We start from the raw sequence: 21,479 nt of genomic DNA, 5'->3' as shown, positions 1-21,479 counted from the left end.
TCACAGGAAATAATCTAGCTGGTACTATACACCTAACCTTAAGTAACTGTCCTAAGCGACTGCTATATTTAGCCAAAGAGCTGGTTTTCCGAGTAGCTTGCAGAGAACTTGTACCGATTCTACACAGTATAATATCATTGTCTCACACGGGTTAACTTGGGATTTGCAGTACAAAGAGCTGAGATTCAGGATGCCTGAATACAGGGAGGCACAAAATGGATACTTTTTCCAAGACTGTTAAAACACCTCCCTCTCTCTTCTCAGCGAAACCAAATAATTGAATGAAATGAAGCAAACTGATGAGGAAAATGCCAATAAAGGAGCTTTACTCTTCCATCACAGCTGTAACTTCTCTCTTAATTTAAGCTATATAAGCACTAGTGGCACACATCCTGCCTTCTACTCCCTGAGTTTTCCCTTCTCAAAATCCCTTCCATCAGTTATAGGAAGATTCCTGAAGCTTACTGCTCTGATACCTTTCATTAGACCAACAAAGTTACAATCTACTTTCTTGGCCTTACAAGGTCTTCGCTCATATATGGATCAACAAATTGCACCAGTAAACATGTTTCATCAGAGACCCTCTCTGTCTGCCCTCGTTACCCTCAGCTTTGCTCTCCCCAAGTGCACAACTTTCACCGCTAGCGTATTTCACGGTCTGTGGCTAGCGTGAGCCCTTTGCTCTTGCATAAGCAGCCTTTGACAGGAAGCACCTGGGTGTTCCCCGTTTATAGGGCAGGTGGAAGAGAAGCTGTTGCTGTTGCATAAGTGAAAACACAGAATTAGCCAGCATCCTGCCTCCTGGTGGGAAAGTGTTTTATTAATCAAAAAAATACTTTACACCCTGTGGTGTCTTATAGACCTTTAAACTTGCATCTGCTAAAATCAGAGAGAAATTCTTCTGTCATTCTCATAACAAAGTTAAAATACAGAAACTGTTTTTAAATCTTGAGGTTTTTCTTTTTTCTTTTCTTTTCTTTTTTTTTTAATACAAGAGAGAGAACTTCAATTTGAGTAGAAATACTAAGCTCATTCGCAGGGTGGTACAGGCAAGGCAATGCTAGGAGAATTTCCAGCTCATTAGGGTAAGGCTTTATTCCCAGTCTATTACGGGGGAGGGAAAAATACGGCGAGCTGGAGCAACTGAGCTTTGCTTGACCAAAAGTTTCAGTCCTACGATAACAGCTCTTTCTAAGTCTATTCTAGAATACAGAAAGGGAGAGGGGGATGAAGACTGAAAATTGTGGGCATCTCATAATCCTGATTTCCCCAAAACGTGGCGTAACGGAAAGTTAGATGCTGACAGAGCAATTACCGGGTAGGAAGGTGAAGTAGGACAGGGACCTAATGAAGTGCAAGTCTTTGGGTGTGAGGAACCTGAGCCAAAGGGGAGAGGGCATTCTTTCATCCACAGTATTCATGATGCGTTTCTGGTTTTACTATTTATATAATTTAGGTCATCAACACAATGACTTCTTTTCTGCGACGGAGTGCTCTCGCTATAATTCATGAGATTATATATAACAACACCACACTTTGCATTGCAGAGGATAACAGACTAATTCCTCTTATGGGATTTTAGAATGACATTCCTTGCAAGGAGATCTAGAAGACAAAGCTCAGAATTTCTCTAAGCAATATTAATTTTAAAAAGCAAATAAGAATGGTACATCAGATTATGAAAGGCCATTGCAAAGAAAGAAGTGTTTAGAAATCAATCATGCAGAGAAGAAGCATGGAAGTGGGAAGAGATCTGAAGGAGGAAGAAAGCGTGACTGCCAGGTAGAACTTGAAGACTCTGCAATAGCAACAACGTTGTATCACATCAGACGCAGAAGCCACGCTCAGGAAAGAAAGGGGAAGGATAAGAAACTGGGAGGGACTGAGAGAATTACACACTAGAATGGGAGATGAAAGGGGAGAGATGTAAATTGGTTTGTAATTGTGCGAGACCTGCAATACAGATGCAGTAGCAGATCAAAAAACTAGTGAATGGATTAAAGGAAGTAGGTAATACGATCCAAGATTTTGCTTGTAATCTTTCAAATCATCCCGAGTTGTACTATCTAGCTTTCCCTTTACAGGATAGGAAAATGTGTGTATTTGGGACACCCCTGGGTGCTTTGCCTGCAGTCTAATCATGACTCCACATCTGTTTGCACCCAGATCGGAGACAATTAAAACAGCTGCCAACTTTTACTGACAATTTCAAAGTACTAGTTCTTCTTTCCTAAAATGGATGACAGCCTGAGCCTCAGGAGGGATACTCTTTATAATCACAGACACATTTATAATCACAGACAACTTAGTTATTATCAGTGAAACCGTAACATCATACCACACAGTACAGATGCACAGAAATAGAAAGAAATTTGTAAAGAAACAGAAGGTAATAAACTATGGCACTACTGTCGCTAATAACACTTCAGGCCTTCAGAAGATAAACACAGTTTTAAAATAACATTAACTTTTTGACAAGCACAGAGTTTAAAATGCCTAGGAATTAAAACAGTGGTGACTCAAAACAAACAACTTCATGTCAGTAAAACACTGCTGTCACATCTGCCTAGTTCCATAAAAAAATTTAAAGATGGGACAAAGATTCCCAGCAGACCCCAAGCTTTCAACTACCGCATTTGTTTTAACAACTCCACAAATTCAAACATATGTTCACATTTTAATGTCGGATAATTACTATCATGGTAATCAAAACACCATTTAGTGAACCCAGCATATGATACTGAAAATAACGTGAAAATAATATTGGAAGCAGATAATTTAACCTAGCGAATGAATACTTGTTTTTATTTATAGAAACTGAAAATTCTCCACAAGATATTTAGTATATGATGCTACATCCATATGGAAAAAGTTCAAGTTAGAAAAATAGTCTACAGAAAACCACATCAAAATGAACATAGAATGTTCCCTCAGATTTGTTATACAGTAAAACTTCAAGTATCTATTAGATATCACAACTTGCCACTCAGAATCCGCATGAATTTGTATCAACACGTATACTTTCATGAGAAGTAACAAAGCTTTCCAAGGACAAAGAGAGATTTGGAATCCCCTGCCAGTTTCACACGCTGAGTAATCAGTTCCATTATGGGTCAGTTCTTTATTATTTATTTAGAAGTTTAACACCTTTTAAGCATTTCTGAAATGGCAATTGAGTTCTTATAAGAAAGCAGCACTTGGATATTATTTAAGTGCCTCTTACATCACACCGGGTAAGAAGACCGCCCAGCAGTGACATAGGATATACGTACATGTGTGCCACATCAGGAGTTGTGTTAGACAAGGGAAAAACGGTAGTTGATACGGGAACATGCACTTATCGATTGCCTTGTGGAATAAGTCAGAGCTTTATAGTGAACCAGGAATTTTTAGGGCTAGTAAATATCCCTTTAAAATGCTGAAAGGTTTTAACATGAGACCGCTCCATGCTTGTCTTGTTTCTTCAACAAGCCATTACTGCTTCAGGTATTCAAGTAAGTTCCTGGTCCAGTTAAATCACAGTTATTCTCTCTGTGAATTGCTCTACTAGCAATTTGCCTAGTAACTCTAATGTTCCCAAACCCTGAATAGGTTCTACAAAAAAAGGAAGAGAAAAAAAATCTATCAAAAACATGCTATAAAGTCCTTACTGTAAAATTCATACCCTCACTCACCACTGATACACCAAAATATTGGCGAAAGCAAAATTGAAAGGCTCATATAGACAATCTGGCAGGTGTTTGGAAAATAAAATATAAAATAAAGATTGGGAAACGCCCAGAAGATTCTGTAAAAGGTTACAGGAAGACCTGGGAGTTCTTCCTGTACTCAGTTTCAGCACAGCTAGGGAAAGGCAAAATTCTTATTGTGAGTACTATGCTTGCTTTTAACTACTGTAACTCACCCCCTCAAGCTTGCCTGGGTCACTGAAGAAACCAAATCCTTTGGGATATTGAATCTGACAGTGCTAGTTCAAATAGATGACAGCACCTGCATTTGGGAAACATACATCGTTATAGGAAAATTAAGAGGGAAGAGCTATATAGACATTTTATATGAATTTAAAAACACGAATTTTCTATCATACTGTACAAGCAACACCTCACAATTAACATTATTAGGATCCGTGTGACTCCAGGTTTACAGCATTGGGCTCAAGCCAGCTAAACATTAAAAGCCTATAACTAAACCAAGAAAACAAGATAGCCCTACAAACTCTGTTTTCTTACTGTGAATGGCTCATGTTGAATCATCTGCTTGGCCACATAATGCTTGCACAAATTATAAGACAATGAATTAAGCTCCACAAATGGAAGGCGCAACCTTCACAATTAGCTGGGAAGAGCAGTTGAAGTGAATGAAATGGGGGTTTGTTGCCTCTCACACCAGCTACACAGCAGCTCCTCTGTTTTGAGAATTCACTATATCTTTGAGTGTGGGGTGCTCTACCCACAACACTGGTCACCTGCTGAGAGCTTGCATTGAATTAGGTTACATTATAATTGGATTTTCCGAAGGCACTGCATTAGCATTTTCCATGATCTCACCCTTATTAGCCAAATCACTAATCAGGAGTAGCACAGTATATTGTTTTCTAGTGAAACTGCCTGTTGCAACAGTGTCTGCTAGCCAGCTCCATATTCATGCAGAGATAGAGCTCGTATCTCTAATGCAGACTTGGGACTTTATTCTGTTGCTAATGTTGCTGTCAAATTCCGGTTTTCAACAGTTCATGAAAAAGCAATTTCTTCCCAGAGACTGGCTCGCTTGGTGCTTTGCTCATGTTCTTCTCGATTCCATATTATAAGTTAGGAGTGCTCTGTTTCTTTGATCAGTGTAGGCAAAAACAGCATTGCTGTAAAATTTAACAGCACAAAAATTCTTTCCCATGGACTGTTCCCCATTGTGTCCAAAATCAAATGTCGAAAACGTTTAATCCTTTGAGGTTATTACTTAAATGCAGAGGCCTTTGTATGTTCATGCAAATGGAAATACCTGTTACAAACAGAGAAATCACACGCGCAGACAATCTCTGATCGCTCTGTCTTTGTACAGCTCAGGTGCTTTTATGAAACTTTAGACTCTCATTAACTACTTCTGAGTTATCAGGAAAGTACAGTCTCTTTTGGTGCAAAAATCTTGGTTCCTTCTTTGAAGTGAGATCCCAGTTGCTTCTGGTACCTACCTTCCAATAACCATCCTGTTAAAAGCCTGAAGGGAAAAGCCAATCCTGCAAGCAGATTAGCAGGCAACGTTTACTGAGCATCCCTCACCATGACTTTCTGAAAAGTTTCATAGTCTAAATACAGGTTCATTTAGAAACTCAGGTTTTATTTTCAGATTACAGGTCGCACAACTATGTTCAGATTCACTACAATGAAATTCTTTACTAGAATCATCTGGAAATATAAAGCCATTTTCACTGAGAAGTTAAACCAGGAAGTATTTCTATTAACATTCCTTTGATGCAAATAAGTACATAGAAAATATTTGATTATGTTTTTCATATAATTTTAGAGCCAAATTAAAAGCAGAGCTGGCCTTGACTCAAAATGGGAGTAGGTACCTTCTATCTGGCATGGCATCTGTAGTACCCCGATTACAATTATACAAGTGTGTTAAAACAGTAAAGCAGATTTCCTTTTTACCAAACAACCAAGAAAAAACGTACAGAATTTGAGATGGTACATCAGCAAATCATTCCCAGAAATCAAATAAAATGGGCTATAATTCTCAAACAAAAAATATCACAACACTATTGGGCTTAAAGCTCTTGAATTCAAACCAGATGTGACAGTCTCTGAATCCTCAGCAATAGCTGCATCTTTCATCATAAGGCATTTTAATAGATTCTCATAGCCAGCACAAAAGAAGCTAGGGGCAAAAAACAGAACAAAACAGAATAATGAAGTTGCAAGACAAGTTTGTAGCCTTTGGTCTATGCTTCTCCAGGTCATAGGCTTTCAGGGATGGGCTCCTTTCTCTGAGGATGTATCTGCAAGTAAATCAGTACAAATTATTTTGGCACTGAGAAGTACGACTCTCTTATGATTAACTTCCCCCTATTTTCTGCTTTCTTCTTCCCCTTTTTGCAGTCAATATTGTACATCGTTGCAAGCCTGTAATCAGTGCAACACAAATTATAGTAAGCATGAAGAACCAAAAGAAGGTCGGCATACCACACAATGGGCCAGTAGCCTCCATCTATCTCTTTACTGCCATCTATTCCTGAGGATACTTGATATGGAGCAAACAGTAGGATCTGATGACCAAAAGCCCCCCCTGTAACCCTTCTAGACCTCTAAAAAGAATGGCTGACGTTCAGGAGTACTCATTAAGGATAGATTAACATTAGCTGCACCCAAGACAGCAGATAAAGAATGACAGAGGCAAGAATTAAGTAGTACTACCTATTGTTAAGTAGGTGTCTGTGGTTCAAACACGCGTTTGACAGTAACTCACTTGAGCTAAGAAAAAAAAATATAATTGAAGAAAGGAAAAATGTCACACACGCTTCCTTCCGAAAGTTTCAAAAGAAATTAACGTGCTGTAACATGTCGCTACTAACACACACGTGCGCACACACACACCCCACACAGGTGCACAGAGTACTTGGCTTACAGGAGAAACGGTAAGAGGGAAATATTTCCAGCAGTATTCTGAATTTGCCTAAGAGAATTGCTCCGCAGCTACTACATAGTAACCCCATCATTCACTTCTGAACGTACCCTGCTGATAATACCCAAATGCATGACATATGAAAGGAAATCTGATCCAAAACGTCCACATTTGTAGCAAGTGACAGTACCATAAGAATTATCAATTTTGATGACATCTTTTTTTTTTGCAGGTAAGTATCTAGAGCTACAGTTCATGTTACTTGTCCATGAAAGCCAGGAAAGGCACCAATTAGCACATGCATTCTTTGTGTATGAGTGAGATAGACAGAGAGATAGGAAGATACAGGTATTTACATGTATTTATACATAAAATAGGACGATTTTCCACAGTTCACCTATCCCTTGGACTACCATATGCTTACACAGTGGCACACATCTCCATCTTGATTTCCATAGAATTTTTTTTAGAAAAGAAAGCTTCTCCAGAGCAACCAAGGATTTGACAGAGGTGGAAACAGGTACACTTAGACCCTGTTAAGTCCAATTTTGCGTTTACAGAGTTCTAGATAACTCTGATCATTTACTGTACGAAAACTCCTTCTGTTTACCCTCAGCTTCCAAATTACAAAGCCTTGTGGCTTCAGCACTGACTTCCATAGAAATGAACATGTAACAAAAGCGAGCAATGGCTTCCAGGAAGTAAGTAGCAAGAGCACCACATCATTCTGGTCCTGATTTTCCAGCATCTTCTCTCTTTTCACTCCATCTGTCTCCATGAAAAGAGAACCTCAATCCCTCTCCTGCTAGAATGGGGTCAGTAGCATCCCACGGCAGAAATTTGAATCAACTGAACAAATGCAGAGCCAGGTTAATTGCATCTCAAATTAATAGCCCCCTATAACAGAAGAGGGGGTGAAAGAGAACTCTTCTAGCTAGGAACGCGCTTCCAAGTTTCACACGAAATGTCAGTGCTCATATAACAATGCAATTTGAAAAAAGTAGGGGACTTTGATATTCAGACTCCTCAGGCAGCACTGCAGTGGGAGCAACCTTCACTTATTTTTGTTTCTTCCCAGTCCTGAGGCCCACCGGGTTTCATAGCATCTCTGGGACACACTGAGGTCACCCTTCTTACGGACCTAATCATGCCGGGATGCTGCTGGCCCCAAAAGTTTTTGTCCAGCTGGTACAAACCAGCAGAGACTACAACATTGCAGGTATGGTCTATCACAGAGGAAGGTAAATATAATATAACATGTAGTTCCCACAAACAGTCTGTCTCACCTAAGCAAACAGTAACCATTAAGGTAACCTTCTGGATATTTTGCAACAGGAGAGGGTTTCGGAACCCAGGACAGAATACCTTTATACTTAAAATATGTAAAATAGGCAAAGGAACTTGGACTGTCAATAAGAATAACTAGGATAAGCACAGCTCAGCAACTACTTTAAAGAACAAACGTTAATTTTTACATCTTTTCCTGAGATAATCAGTGAGGAACTAAAGATATTTCCAGATAGCAGATGCATGCTTCATCAAGTCAGCAGGAACGACAATGATCTAATCAAAACAGCCACCATGTAACCTATCACCAGAATGCCACAATTAACGTTGCCTTCGTAGGCAACCGTGATCTATTCCTGAGGATACTGGATACGGAGGAAACAGTAGGATTTCACGACCAGCCAGGATCTGAACTCCAAGTTCTCTTAAACGCCTTGATTTTTCCTTACGTTTCATTCTCAAAAGGAAAAAAAAAAAAACTGCCAGTGTGTTTGAAGCTTTTAGAAGTCTAACATCTACTAAAAGCAAAACAAGATATCATGATACATTCTTTCATAGAAATAAAATCATACTGTTGTTTAAACTGCATACTCTGTTCCCCTTTGCATCATGCTCTGGCAAACTACAAGACTTTCTGTGATCTTTAGCTCAACTTGATTTTAACCTTTCCAAAAAAGGCAAGTCCTCATGCTTCTGACGTTGGAAATCGTGCACTAAGTGGCTTTTTTGTTGCGCTGCAGTGGCAGAAATCAAGTTGGATCAGTAAGAATCCTAAAATTAATCAAATTCTCATTCCCACTGGGATAGCAAGCTGCTAATTAAATACCTGTCTTAACTAGTACGGAGTACAGATGATTTCTCATGCAATGCATGCAGTGAGGGCGAGCTAATACTACAAATCTTTAGGGCTTGTTCCCCCTCCCTCCCCCCAGGAAAATTAAGATGTCAGTTTATTAAGATTTTTCTGTCTGGTTTTCATTGAAGATCTCCATAAACCTCTTCTTCCAGCTTTTCATTCCTTCTCCTCCATCCCACCACCTCGACTGTCCTTATTTTCAGTGGAAAACACCACACTCCCCCCCTCACCCTTCTTCTAATTAGCTGTAATTATAACAATACCAGCAGTAAAGTAGGTACCTTGAGGGCAAAAATCTGGAAAGCAGCAGAGTATGGAAGAAAACAAGAGAGAATATTATAATGAAAGTAACATCAAGCTTCTTAAAGTGCTCGTGCCAGCATCCCTAGGGCTTGCAGGTTGAGCGGTGTCCCTCCTAGCTCTGCCAAGATGAGGTGGTCCCCAGGTGCCCTCACCTCTTCCACAGTCCTCTACCCAGACCTACCCCTCGAGCTGAGAGACAGCTGAAGGGCTAAGTTTTGGCTTCTCCTTGTGCCTGGCACAACTGGATTCAAAGTCAAAATGTACAGCTTAGGACAAATAAATGCAGTAGTTATATCAAATATTCTGAAGGGAGAACTGTGGTTCTTAAATACATGTATGGAGACCAATAACTGTTTCTGCCAAGAAAACGAATACGGTAAGATTAATTTTGGAAGCGAGAGGGACAATACATGCCAGCACTTGTGGCATGCAAAAAGGTTCTTGTTTTGTGTAAGCTTTGAGCAATAAACCTCTTTTCCAGATAAATTTGTATTAAAAAAATGGCTTCAGGGAAAATCTCCAAAAATCAATCTTTTTTCAACTGTCTTTTCAATTTCACACAGTTGGATAAGGAAGGAAGTCAACACTGCTTGCCAAATAAAGTGACATTGAGTACACTTGCTGGAATTCTTTATGCTTTGCTCCTTAAAAAGAAAAATAGAAAAAGAAAGAAAGAAAGAACAGAACAGAAACTAGTTCCAGCTATGCTGAGTGATAGAGCACAGAGAGACTGAGGAGCTGATTTCCCTCCGAGAGCAGGACAGCTGCCAGCATAACTGGTAGAACAAGGCTAAGCTGGAAGAATTTGAGTAAATCTTCACACTAGGTTTTCTGCATAGCAAAGCATATGGAGAGAGACCAGGCCCAGAGGCAAGAAGGAAGAGTTATCCTGTTGGAAATGCTCGGCTAGTGCAGTGAGACAGTTATCTCCCTTCTTCCTTAAACTCCACCTGTCTTCCATCATTTACCTTTATACATTGCCCTTCTCTCTTCACTGTTCAAAGAGCCACGTTTTTGCTTTTTGGAAGTCTCCCGTATGTTCCTAATCCTGCTCTGCAGCCTGGTGGTTTCCCCACGAGGACTACCTGAATGCTCTCTCCCTAGCAGCCTGATCATCATTGAAGTCCATCTTCGGAGCATAACCGGACATGTTTCCACACAAAATGTTCCCAGTCATCTCTCTGCCTACTTTCTGCTGGAGTATTTCATGTATGGGGAGATTAATAAACCCGGTTGGTGTAAGGGGAGATCAACACAGCCTACGCTCTTCAGTTTGCAACTGCCTGCCGAACATTTCTGGATTCAGTTCAGATTCCAGTGGCAGAGCAGAGAACAGACCTCTTCAGGAGACTGTAGCATGAAAACTCTGGGAGAGCAGCAGGTAAAGAGGATGTAGGTTCACCCCTTTGCTTCCTGTGGCTATGCAAAGCATTCAGATGGCATATAACTTAATCCTGCAGTGCAGCCTGGCATGAAAGCCACCCCAGCCCATGCGCCTGCCCTCTGAAAACAGTCCACTGCAAATGTGCAAGGGTGTGCAATACTCATTAAGCACATTCTGAAGGAGAGCAATCGTCTCTTATCCTTTTTTGAAAATTATATTCTATGTAATTACTAACTCTCCGTTGTCTCATGCAACTCCTGGCAGCTCAAAGCATCTCCAGGTTTCTGTGCTTACCAGTGGACAGGCTGTGTCTTCAAATCCAAAGCTCCTTAGGCTCCATAGGTTACTGGGGTCCCAAAGCCACATAATTGATAGATTCTTTGTTAATATTTAAGTAAACTCCCTAAAGCCACAGACACGATTTTATAAAACAAGTTGGGTGGTCAATAGAAAATAGCCAGAAGATGATTGCAAAAGAAAGGCTGATTTATGCCAGCACAGATCTCTATCACAAATTCTTGCAGCAAAGGTAGAATCAGTTCATGGCAGGCTTGTGCTGTAGCATCCTGTTCCACTAAGCAAGCAGCTTTTAAGGAGCCCAAAATTAAACGGAACCATCTCTTATTCTGCCTCTGTTAGGCTACGTGTTCATCTTGTGTGGAGAATTAGAAGTATTATCAGCCAGGCCTCTCACTGATGCTCAGAAATGCTTTTATTTTCTGGAACTCTTTTCCAGGACACGTTGTGCCAAGAAGCTGTTCTTCCTGTTTCTGGCCTTCCTATGGGAAGTCTCACTTCTCTCATTTTAACTCCTCCAACCCCTTATTACGATTTCACCTTAAATTTTGAGGTCTCCAGTCTTCTCTTCCACTCTCCCTTTCTCAGCTGGGAGTCCAGATTTTAGTTATTTTTCGGTAAAGGTCTGCATTTTGCCTGACTCATTTCCTCCTTCAGGAGATACACATACACTGTCTCTTGCTAGCTTAAGAGCTCTTTACTGCCACAATTTCGACAGGCTGAAACGTTCATTGCATTGCATTTTGAGATTGACTGTAATTTTCTTTGGGGAAACCAGCTTCTGGTCAAAAAAGGCATTTAAAAAAAAGAAAGAAAGAAAAATGTGGGCAACTACAGACAAGAAGAATGGATAAAAGTATTTAAATCTTAATTACTAAAACTGAACATAAAGAAAAGCCAAGCCTTACTCACAGATTCCAGGCCTGGGCCCTGGAACCTCTACAGGTAGCCAGTAGTTCTTATTTTACTTATTTATGCATATTTACAAGGAAAAATTGTAAGTAAATATAACCATAAAAGGTTTGGAAACCTGCACATATTCACACAAGCACACACACTCCTAAGAGCAAATTTCCTTGCTATACTTGAATTAAGGAGGGGATAAGTTACTTGAGCATGCTGTTGCACCAAGCTCTAAACTCTGTCCAGGGACTCCCAATGCTGACATGATTTCAAGGCTGAAGACTGGTCTCCCCAGTCCCAGCAGTCAGCCTGTGGCTTCTCTGGGAATAACTGGCTCTCTTTATAGAGCAACTTCATCCTCAAGTACTGCAAGGCCTACCGACCCTTCCTTTCATCAGGATTAAATCCTGAAATAGCCCATAGATACTTAACTGTAAGACACAGAGACAGATCACTAAAACCAACTCTTCATCACTAAGTACTGCAAGGTCGACAGACCCTTTTCAGCAGGATTAAATGCTTAAGTGTCTTGTAGATACTTAGCCGTAAAATACAGTGAGAGATTACTAAAACCAGTGAGAAGTGTAGAGTAGCTCCGAGGTGTTTTAGTCAAAGTACCAAGGACTGCACAGTACATCACTGAACCTTACTTCACTGAAATACTTCTGTGAAAGAAGGAGCTGATATAACCCTGTTTGAATAAGAAGTGATGCTCACTATTCCAAGCTCCAAAGTTTTTTTTTGTTTTGTTTTTTTTTTTTTTAACATAAAGCCACATTTCACAGCTGTAATCTTAGCTGCTTTCTCCCTTTAGCTCCACTTTGTTCATGACACTAAACTGCAAGGATTTCATTTAGACAATTGCCATGTGTCGCTACTGTGGAACATCGCTTGTTCATTTTCATTTTGTAAAGAAAAGCGTAATAGAAAAAAGGGTAGAGCAGTTTTTTTGAGGCTTTTTTTTTCTCTTATTCTTCCTATCTTTCCTCACCTAATCCTATTCTCCTACTCTTCTCATCATGCTGGGGACTAGTCTTTTCTACTTTAAGTAGAAAGGGCTCCAAACCAGAAAAGTACCAGACCCAAATCACCACACCTTTGTAAAAGTCCAGAGCTAAAGGCAACACTGTTTCTCAGGTCTGTGCATAAGTGATCCTCTGCTTACTACTGAAACACAGATACGTGGGGAAAATAGGAGACTGGAATAGAAACCTTGGAAAATAAGGGATGGGGCAGGGAGAAAAAAGCAGGATTGATCAAATTTCTGTGGCAGTTTTAAAAATATTTCAATAATTATCCTATTTCTGTGGTTATATAGCAAAAGGTGTTTTTTTGTGCAGAAAAGAGAAAGACAAAGCAGTTTGTTTTTTAAAGCAGGCTTCAGAGAGGCAGCAGGCCTTTCAGAAAGCCTTCTTTGAACTGGGCAGCAGCTAAGAAAAGCAGTGCCAGTCACAACAAAAGTATAGAAATGGTTACATGAGAAGCAGAAAACATGAAATTATGGCTATCAATGTGAATAGATGCTAGATTCACAGTGTTTCTTTTAAGTAATGAGTGCATATTTACCTTTATTCTTTCCCTCTGACAATTTCCACAATCTTTTGGCATGAAATCATCTTTCTGATACCAAAGGGGTATCCACACTACATAACTTTAGGCACCTTATTTAGATCCCTAGGAGCCTCTCACTGGAGACAGCTAAAAGATCACTTTGAGCACACAGGCCGCTAACCGCACATGGAGAGATCGCTCCCCCTCGGAGAAGAAAGTCCAACCCTCTGCGTGCCATGAAGTAAAATGGATTAGGGTTACAAAGCTGTGGCTTAAGTTTGAATGTCAACGCATATGCTCTAAATTGCCGCTGGACACTTCCTTCATGCTGCTTACAGGAGAACCCGGAGAACCTAAGTTAGATGCCTGAAGAATTTGGTACAAGTACCTCCTTCCTGTGCAAAGGTGGGGGTGGGGGGACAGGGAGCAGAAGGCGATCACAAACTAGCTGCACAAACCTGCACAAAAACACCTATGAATCCCTCCTTGGTGACGTATGCCTTTGCAGTCCCGATGGCATTTATAGTAATCTAGATACCGAGTCCTTGGCCCACAGCTAAATAGAGTCATTGTAGAGACTCTCGTAAGATTTTGGTGATCTTTAAAACAGATCTTATATTTCACTTGTGTTCAATTCTAATGTTACGGCACGTGACCCATGTTTTATAATTATTCCTTAAACAAAATACTCATTGTCAAAGGGAAATTTGTTCAGAAGGGAAAACTAAAGCGTTTACCCTAAAAACAATCTATAGAACTAGTAATTCTAAAAGAGACTGCCTCACGCTGAGAAGCTACTCCATCAGGGTTCAGTTTTTCAATAATGAAGCCCTAGCTCAGAAGATAGAAGATTTAATGGTCAGTGTATCATCTAATGAGAAAATGAAAGCTGAGAAATGAGACCAACAAATGCTGGTAATCACACCAGATGATTTAAACCCACCATTGTAATTAGCACTAGTCCAAAACAGAACAAATAAATGGAAAGAATATGAAGAATACTTTCATCACGTATTCACAGAGTTTCTGTCTTTGAAATCTTCCTCAAAATAAATGACATAATACAGATTAAATACAGGTTACTATATATAATACATAACTAAATCCAGGCTAGTACATTTGTATTTATAGTAGAACTTTTCTGTGATCAATGGCTAATAAAATCATTGTTGTCTTACTAACAAAGAAATAAAGAATATGAGTCCAGAACATCTTAATGCAGATATAGTACACACCGCTGTATTATGGGACAATTTGAAAATTCCTCTTCAGGGGGACTGAAGAAGAAAGCATAGGGAATGTGAATTTCCAATACACTATTCTATTGTGAAAGAGGTATTCACATGTTCTGGACAAGGAACAATAAGACAAAGACAGTACATGGATTTTAAAGAGGTTTTTTATGGAACCAGAAGTAAAGTCATATAATGAAGAAGAATGAAGAAAAGAATTCTCTTTTCTTCGGATCCTCTAGGCGTACTACCCTGGACCACATCTGCAACTGGCTGCTGGACTTGTTTCATGCACTGTTATAAACATCCTCTCAGTATTCTCTGGTGCAGTAAATCACTCTGAGTTTAAGTAGGAGGAACTACAAAACTAATCTTCTGTCCACTCCTCCCTACAACCACACTAGAACCTTCCAAACTCTTCCCATATAATTTTAGGAAGCTAGTCCTCTGTCTCAAGGTGAGGTTCTACTCCAGTAAACTTCATTCTCACCCTATCCTCTTTTCTGTGTGAATGTTGTGGTCAGCAAATGACTGCAGAGTTTCTCTGCAGCCATCTTCTTTTTCTGGATGTTACAAGATAGTCTCTCTGTCACCTCATATGGTACCCATTCTCACTATGAAACGGCATACATTCGCAGTGCATACAGTCACTGATGCAGTGCACAGACTTTGCTCGTTCCCCTTGCACAGGACAGGATGGTATATTATTCATTTGAGATGGTTCCTCTATTAAAAAGGGCCATGAAACATGAGAACATAGCAGAATGCAAACTTCAGATGCCATTTTTCTCAACCCCTTTCGAGAGAGGAGGAGTGGTTTAGGGGAATCTCTGAAGGAGAAGATGGGGAGGGAAGGATTCCTACCCAGAATAACATCCTTTCTTTCTGATTCTCTCTAGCATCTGCCTTTAGAATGGCCTGAAACCAATTATTTTGAAACACCCAATAACTTTGCAGGATTTCAAATCCAGGTACAAGTATTACATACTTCTCCTGGTTTTCAATAGATAGTTTGCACTTGTCTATTTAAATGGCTTTGTTTTCAGACCTGGCACCTTGAACTATCAGGCCAGATCAAGGATAGCAATGGACATTTTTTCCTTTAAAGTGAAACAACATCTTAAAGCCTATATTTTGTAACCAAGAACTTTAAAAATTTGATCCATCTTGGCCCCAAAGCTCAGAACATCATTAAATTTAGCCCCAGTTAATTCCTGCTGCGTAGGAGGCAACAGATATTCTAACACCAGCTCTAAGAACATCCTTTCTTTTGGACTCTTACTAGGTGTCTAATGAGGCATTGGTTTGATCCTATAATATATAATAGAGGTATTTCAAGAATTGTAATGAAGTTTAAAGCTATAACATAGATGGTATCGCATTAGAACTCTCATCTATGTTGCATATATCCCAACTTCAGCTCTCTAAGCAAAACTGTTAGGTACACACTCAACTGAGGAATAGGAAAGTTTAGTATATTTCCCTCAAAGGCCCCCATCAAATAAAGTACATTTAGAATATGCTCTGTACAGCTGTTGTCTTACCATTTGCCTTGTGCTGCACATCTGGCGGAAACTGATCAGGAACATACCACTGATAGTCTGGCTGCACAGAACAATAAAACATTATTACAGCAATATGGACTTCATAGACACTTCAAACAAAAGAATAGTGATATGTTAAAAATATAATTGTGCTGTGAAGTTTTTTTTTCTATTAGTCATACAAAAGTAGTTTACAAAAATCTTATATTTGGCTTTAAATTTCCACTGATTTCCACTGTTTTTCAGCTTGCTTGGTTTTTTATGATATGTGGCTTAGATGCTGCACTCAAATACTGGTATAAACCTTTCTAGATCCCACAAATCACAACAACATTAACAAAAACAAATGAGATTTTAAAAGGGCTTTATAGTGTACTATGCCTAAGGAATGAGGAGACAGGGAGGAATAAAATGCAGAGATACTATCAGATGTCACATTTTAACTGGCTCCATTCTACTTACTTAGAAGCTCAGAGAAACCTGGTGTGCATCGATCTGACAGGTGAAGCTGTTCCAGTTTGAATACATGTGTAATACAGCTTTTCAGTATCATAGAAATAGTCTCTTGAATAAAGGTCTCTCTATTCCTCCCCTCCCCACAGAGGAGCATTAGTTAAACAATTACATGAGCTGATATCAAGCAACTTCCTGAAAATACTCTGGGATGGGAACAATCCCCATCTTTCTTAGGAAGGGAAGTACTGAGAAGGTTATGTCCACACAAATGTAGTTTTCTCCAGTGAAATCCTTCATGATTAGCAACAGCAAGGAAGAAAGAAATACTGCACTATAGTTTATACAACACACAGTGACAAATGAGTAGAAAATTACCCTAGAGAAAACAATTTTAGGACCAGCCAATTCAGTTGAAGCTGTATTAAGCTGTCTATCTGGTTTAAAAGGTACTTGCAAGCTTATAAAATTACAAATAATTATTGCTTTAAATTAGTTAAACTGTGGAAAGAATTCCTGTTTTGCAGAAACTACTCTGGCAAAATCCTGAGTAATCCCAAGGAGACTCTTATAGATTTCAACTCACAGGGAAGAAATTTCATTGACTTCTAAAGAAGTCTTGCCTAAATTAAGACGGCAGGGTGTGGCTGTAGATACAGAAAACAGACTTAAGCTTCATGCATGTTGTCCTTGGCGGTTACATAATAATAATCAACATTATACACTGTCTGGAAAAAGGAACTGCCCCTTTTCACTTAAATGATACCATTCACAGGAATTAACTACTTCCATGCTTGCAGGCAAACAGAATTGGCTTTGATACAAAACACTTAAGATTGTGCTTCACTTAAAGCACAAGAAGTTTTTTCACTGATGGCTCAAAATATACTTATTTGCATTGCTTTTCTGAGTTTCTGTTGAATCTTCTGCTCTTTAATCTATTCTTCTCTTTCATATGTACTTATAAGATGCAAACTTGAAAGAAATTCAAAGACAGAAGAGATGTATTTCATGTCAGACTAAACAAAACACTTCTATGGCAACCTAAAAAAGTCTAAAAGGTGCAAGATATAAAAAGAATGAAAAAGCAAAAACACAGACTAAACACACACAATTACGTATGTTAACTCAGGACACTCACTAAATCCTAACACCTTTCTTCATTGCTGACAAATTGCTCAGGGAGTTATGAAAAGCTCAGAGCAGCAGCGCTACACTCACATAGACAAAGAATTTCAAAGGAAACTGAATGAAACTGGGAGTTACAAAGCAACCTGTCAAACTGACCCCAGTGCCCTAGCAGGAACGGCAAAGTTGTAAACCCAGTGATCCCTTGCAGAATTAGAAACCCACATGATGAGAGTTCAGGGAGAAGAGCCAAAATAATCTGGGACAGCGTCCAAACTGCAGTGAAAAACATTCTGCAGTACTTCCAACTCTGATAAGTAGATAGATAAGCATACTCCTGAAGTACAGAAATGACTTGTTTGACCACAACTTTTCTGTTGGATATCTCCAGTCTGACAGCCTAATACATGTTTTGCAAAAGCTAAGCTATTCACAAATAACGAGCGCCTTTTGATATGTGACAGCTTTATAAACAGATAACATGTATTTAAAATGAGATTCACTATGCTTAAATTTATTCTCACTATATTTTAACAAATGCAGACCTTCTCTTCAGTACTTTGAATATACAACAATCTATAGCACTTCAAAAATATCATTCCTTGAAACAGCTTGAAATAGACAACCCTCATCCTCATATAACCTGCCCTAGGGCAAAGGATTCTCCTGAACGCTGAGGGAGAAGTAGGAAGGCAGGACCCTGTTGCGTACTAGGAAAAAAAGGCAAATTTCCTATTTTGTTAGCCAGTCAGATGTAGCTTGCACTTCTGCTACTTTTTATTTTTATTTTTTGCAATATACATGCTTACTTATCAACCATATGTTTAAATTATTGTTATTTTTCCTCTCTGTAGGAGAATAAATTGTAGAAGTGTTACAAAGGGCAACGTTAATGTTAATATTCAGGTGGCTACACTTTGATTGAGACATGGCAGCATTCTACGCAGTTTAGCACCAAAGACATCAGAACAGCAGGGAAGAAAGGACTATGCTTATTGAAAGAAGCTTGGCATTTTGAGGGAGACAGACAGGGAAGAGAGCCTACAGAGATCAGGAAGGCTGTTCTAGATGTAGGGGTAATTCTGAAACCAGCACACAATTTTGATCCGGAACCAGAAACAAACCAGGAGACAACAGATGTAGTTACTGGTGAGGATGGCAGTGTGATAGCACCACGATAATCTTCTGCGGTTACCATGCTGTGAGAAAAATCAGTGCCCTTGTGAAATGGGAAACAGTGGGAATCTTACTGAGCGCTGTTGCTGTTCATGTGCCCCGCGAGACATTGGATGTACTCGAGGATCTTGATAGTGAAGAAGCAACCCACAGTTCCCATAATTAACGCATGGTGAGAGAAACAGTGGAGGTGGGAAGCTGGGCTGCTCATTCCTTCCTGGGAGGTCTTTTTTCTGTCAAAATATAAGAAAAACAAGAAAAGCATCGCTAGCAGAATATGTTGACCAACAGAATGTCCACATACAAATTCACCAGCAAAAAACAGACAAGAACCACCCCTCTCTCAGCATGGGCCGCAATGCTTCTAATTTAGCCCCCTCAGAGTGCTAAGATTAAAAAAATTATTTAAGAAATCTGACTCCCATTACGCCAGAATATTGACACTTTTAATGTGATGAAATGTTGGTTTCAATATATGGCAAGTATATTCCTAGGCATTTGCTACAACCAATAGACATTATCATTGCACACAGCAGCATTCAATAGTTTCAAAGAAAAATTACATGGGTAGGCACTTGCCTAACAAGAATAAGGAATACTGGTAAAGGAAGAAATTCTATGGTCTCAAGCTTTGGTTCTGTCTTTTCTCAGGCCTTCTGAGTCCCAGTACAGTCACTTGGAATTTTCTTAAGGACAGAGCAAGGAAGAGTAAAAGTTGAGTCAGAACTAAATAATTTGACTTAAGAAAATAAACCAATAAATATACTATATGACTCCTCTCTCGTTTCAAGTCCTTCACAAGCTCTGTTTAATCAAATCACAAGGCAGGAACAAACAAACAAGATGCTAAACTTAAAGCGTATACTTCCACTGCCCCAGCTATTCAGCAGTGGCTGTTTGTGGGTATGTGTGTAGCTCAAAATTTCCTGTGGGAAAGGCAAGGCATTGCTCAATGTAAAAGAAGAAATTGTACAGGTGCAAATACCATGGAGCAGCTGACATACTGCAAAATTGCACCTGACATACTGCAAAATCACACCCTGCCTCATCTCTCTCATCTGCCCATAGTCACAGATACCTCATGGAGTAAATTCAGGTCAGCAATTGCTGTTGAACACACACACAGAGTCACTTAAAACCTAGTGCTGAGCCTCTTTACATGGGTGAACTTCCAGTCACAAGCTCCAGCATCCTCAGTCTCCACTAGAATACATCAGTGAGTCCCAGTATCTGTCCCACAGCTTATTTCCAGTTATGTAAAGAACTGCTCTTCTGGTGGGGTAAGACAGGTAGAAGGAAGGAGGGAGCTTATTTTTAAAACGTAAAGAGCTTGAATCCTTTAGCCCCATGTCTAATGCCGCTGACTTTAATGACTGAGGTATAGAAGGAGAGGCTGAGAGTTTAAGGAATGGAGATTTTACTTCAACTCGTCTGTGGCCCAGTACTTCAGTTACATCCAGCAACAAGACATAAGAAAATAAAAGTATACCTGCTGCTGTAACTGCCTTTCTAGTTGTTCCTTTTCTTTGACACAGGTCTCGATCTGTGGAGAAAAAAACATTTTCATCCTGAAAAAATCAATGGCTTGAAAGCCACATCCAAAACTGTTCCTGTCGACAAAACGCAGGGACAGTCAAGTTCAACACAAGCATCATGCAGCACTTTGTACTGCCCTTAGGGCATGCTGTACGCATGGATTGCAGATGATGTTTCTCCTGGTCCAGAGGAGGAGGGGGAAGGAGTGGGAAAGGCTTCTTCCCCATTTGTACTCCCCCTATTCACCATCACTGCTGTGAGAGGTTCTCACAGCTTACATTGACCAGTTGGGGCTGTGCAAGAAATTCAGTCATTTATGGCCTCTGGGCAAAGCAAAAATATAAAGGAAGAAGGTGCCTTCGAGTACTCTGTCTCCTGCAAAAAATCATTTATTTAACTTATTAAAACACCCAGGACAGGGAATGGGGGAAATATACCTAAAAGTTGCTGCACGTAATACTAATAGATTTGTCTTGGGCATTTCCATATGCCTAGGATGCCTTGAATGGCAAATCATAGCATTCCCTCCAGCACTGCTGTTTTCACATGGAAAACTTCCATGTAAAGCTGCAAAACGCTTCCAAGTATCTGTAAAAACAATGACTGGTCCGGGGCCTTACTGCAGCAGCGCCCAGCGTCAGCCAGGACATCCAACCTGCTCTCCACCCCAGCTGATGGGAGTGAGGCGCACCTGACAGTATCTGCAGGGCTCTTCAGCAGTTTGCTCCTGATACAACTGCAACACCCTCCTACTCTTGATGCATTGGTTCACTGAGAACAAGCCAATACTGCAGTCTGTTTCACAACAGAAAGTTGAGGAGTACGATAAATCATCACAGAACATTTTGGTAATCTGCCATTCCTTTAAAACATTGCACAATTGTGTCAAGACAGGAAACCTCGAAATTTCATCATTTTTAAAGAGGGGTTGAGAAAGCTCAGATTTTGCATGCCATGATTTTGCTTTGGCTTCCTGAATGTCTGTGAACAGAATACTGACACTACTCTGAAGAGATAAAAAGGATGTGGCAACAAAAAACTATTGCAGAGGCTGCTCAGCTTATTTGGATAGCGACAATTTTTTCTGTCAGTGATATTAATATTAATCTGTAATTCCACTGCAGAGGTCAGGATTCATTACAGAAGCGTTTTATTTTAAGAGCTGGTTTGATGTTACAACTCTTTCATCAAGTGCCAGTGGTAAAAAAACG

At 39.8% G+C, this 21,479-nt stretch overlaps 1 protein-coding gene across 27 annotated transcripts in view; it reads right to left on the bottom strand.

Annotated features, from left to right (window-relative positions):
- Positions 1-2,253: 2,253 nt before the first annotated feature.
- The window catches only part of TNIP3 (TNFAIP3 interacting protein 3), a 99,729-nt gene continuing 80,503 nt past the window's right edge, over positions 2,254-21,479 (bottom strand). For 22 of the 27 annotated variants that reach the window (XM_068941701.1, XM_068941681.1, XM_068941687.1 and 19 more), the window contains 4 exons: positions 20,222-20,275; positions 18,807-18,965; positions 15,976-16,036; positions 2,262-5,995 (listed from right to left, as the gene is read on the bottom strand). In XM_068941701.1, the coding sequence (XP_068797802.1) occupies positions 5,964-5,995; positions 15,976-16,036; positions 18,807-18,965; positions 20,222-20,275 (306 nt within the window). In that variant the 3' untranslated portion in view covers positions 2,262-5,963. Of the gene's footprint in view, positions 5,996-15,975; positions 16,037-18,806; positions 18,966-20,221; positions 20,276-21,479 lie in introns of all 27 variants that reach the window. The other 5 variants (XM_068941693.1, XM_068941703.1, XM_068941694.1 and 2 more) reach the window with 1 other exon arrangement.

This window comes from Struthio camelus, chromosome 4, assembly GCF_040807025.1.
Source record: "Struthio camelus isolate bStrCam1 chromosome 4, bStrCam1.hap1, whole genome shotgun sequence".
NCBI classification, from domain to species: domain Eukaryota; kingdom Metazoa; phylum Chordata; class Aves; order Struthioniformes; family Struthionidae; genus Struthio; species Struthio camelus.
This window is presented reverse-complemented; position numbering and strand designations above follow the sequence as displayed.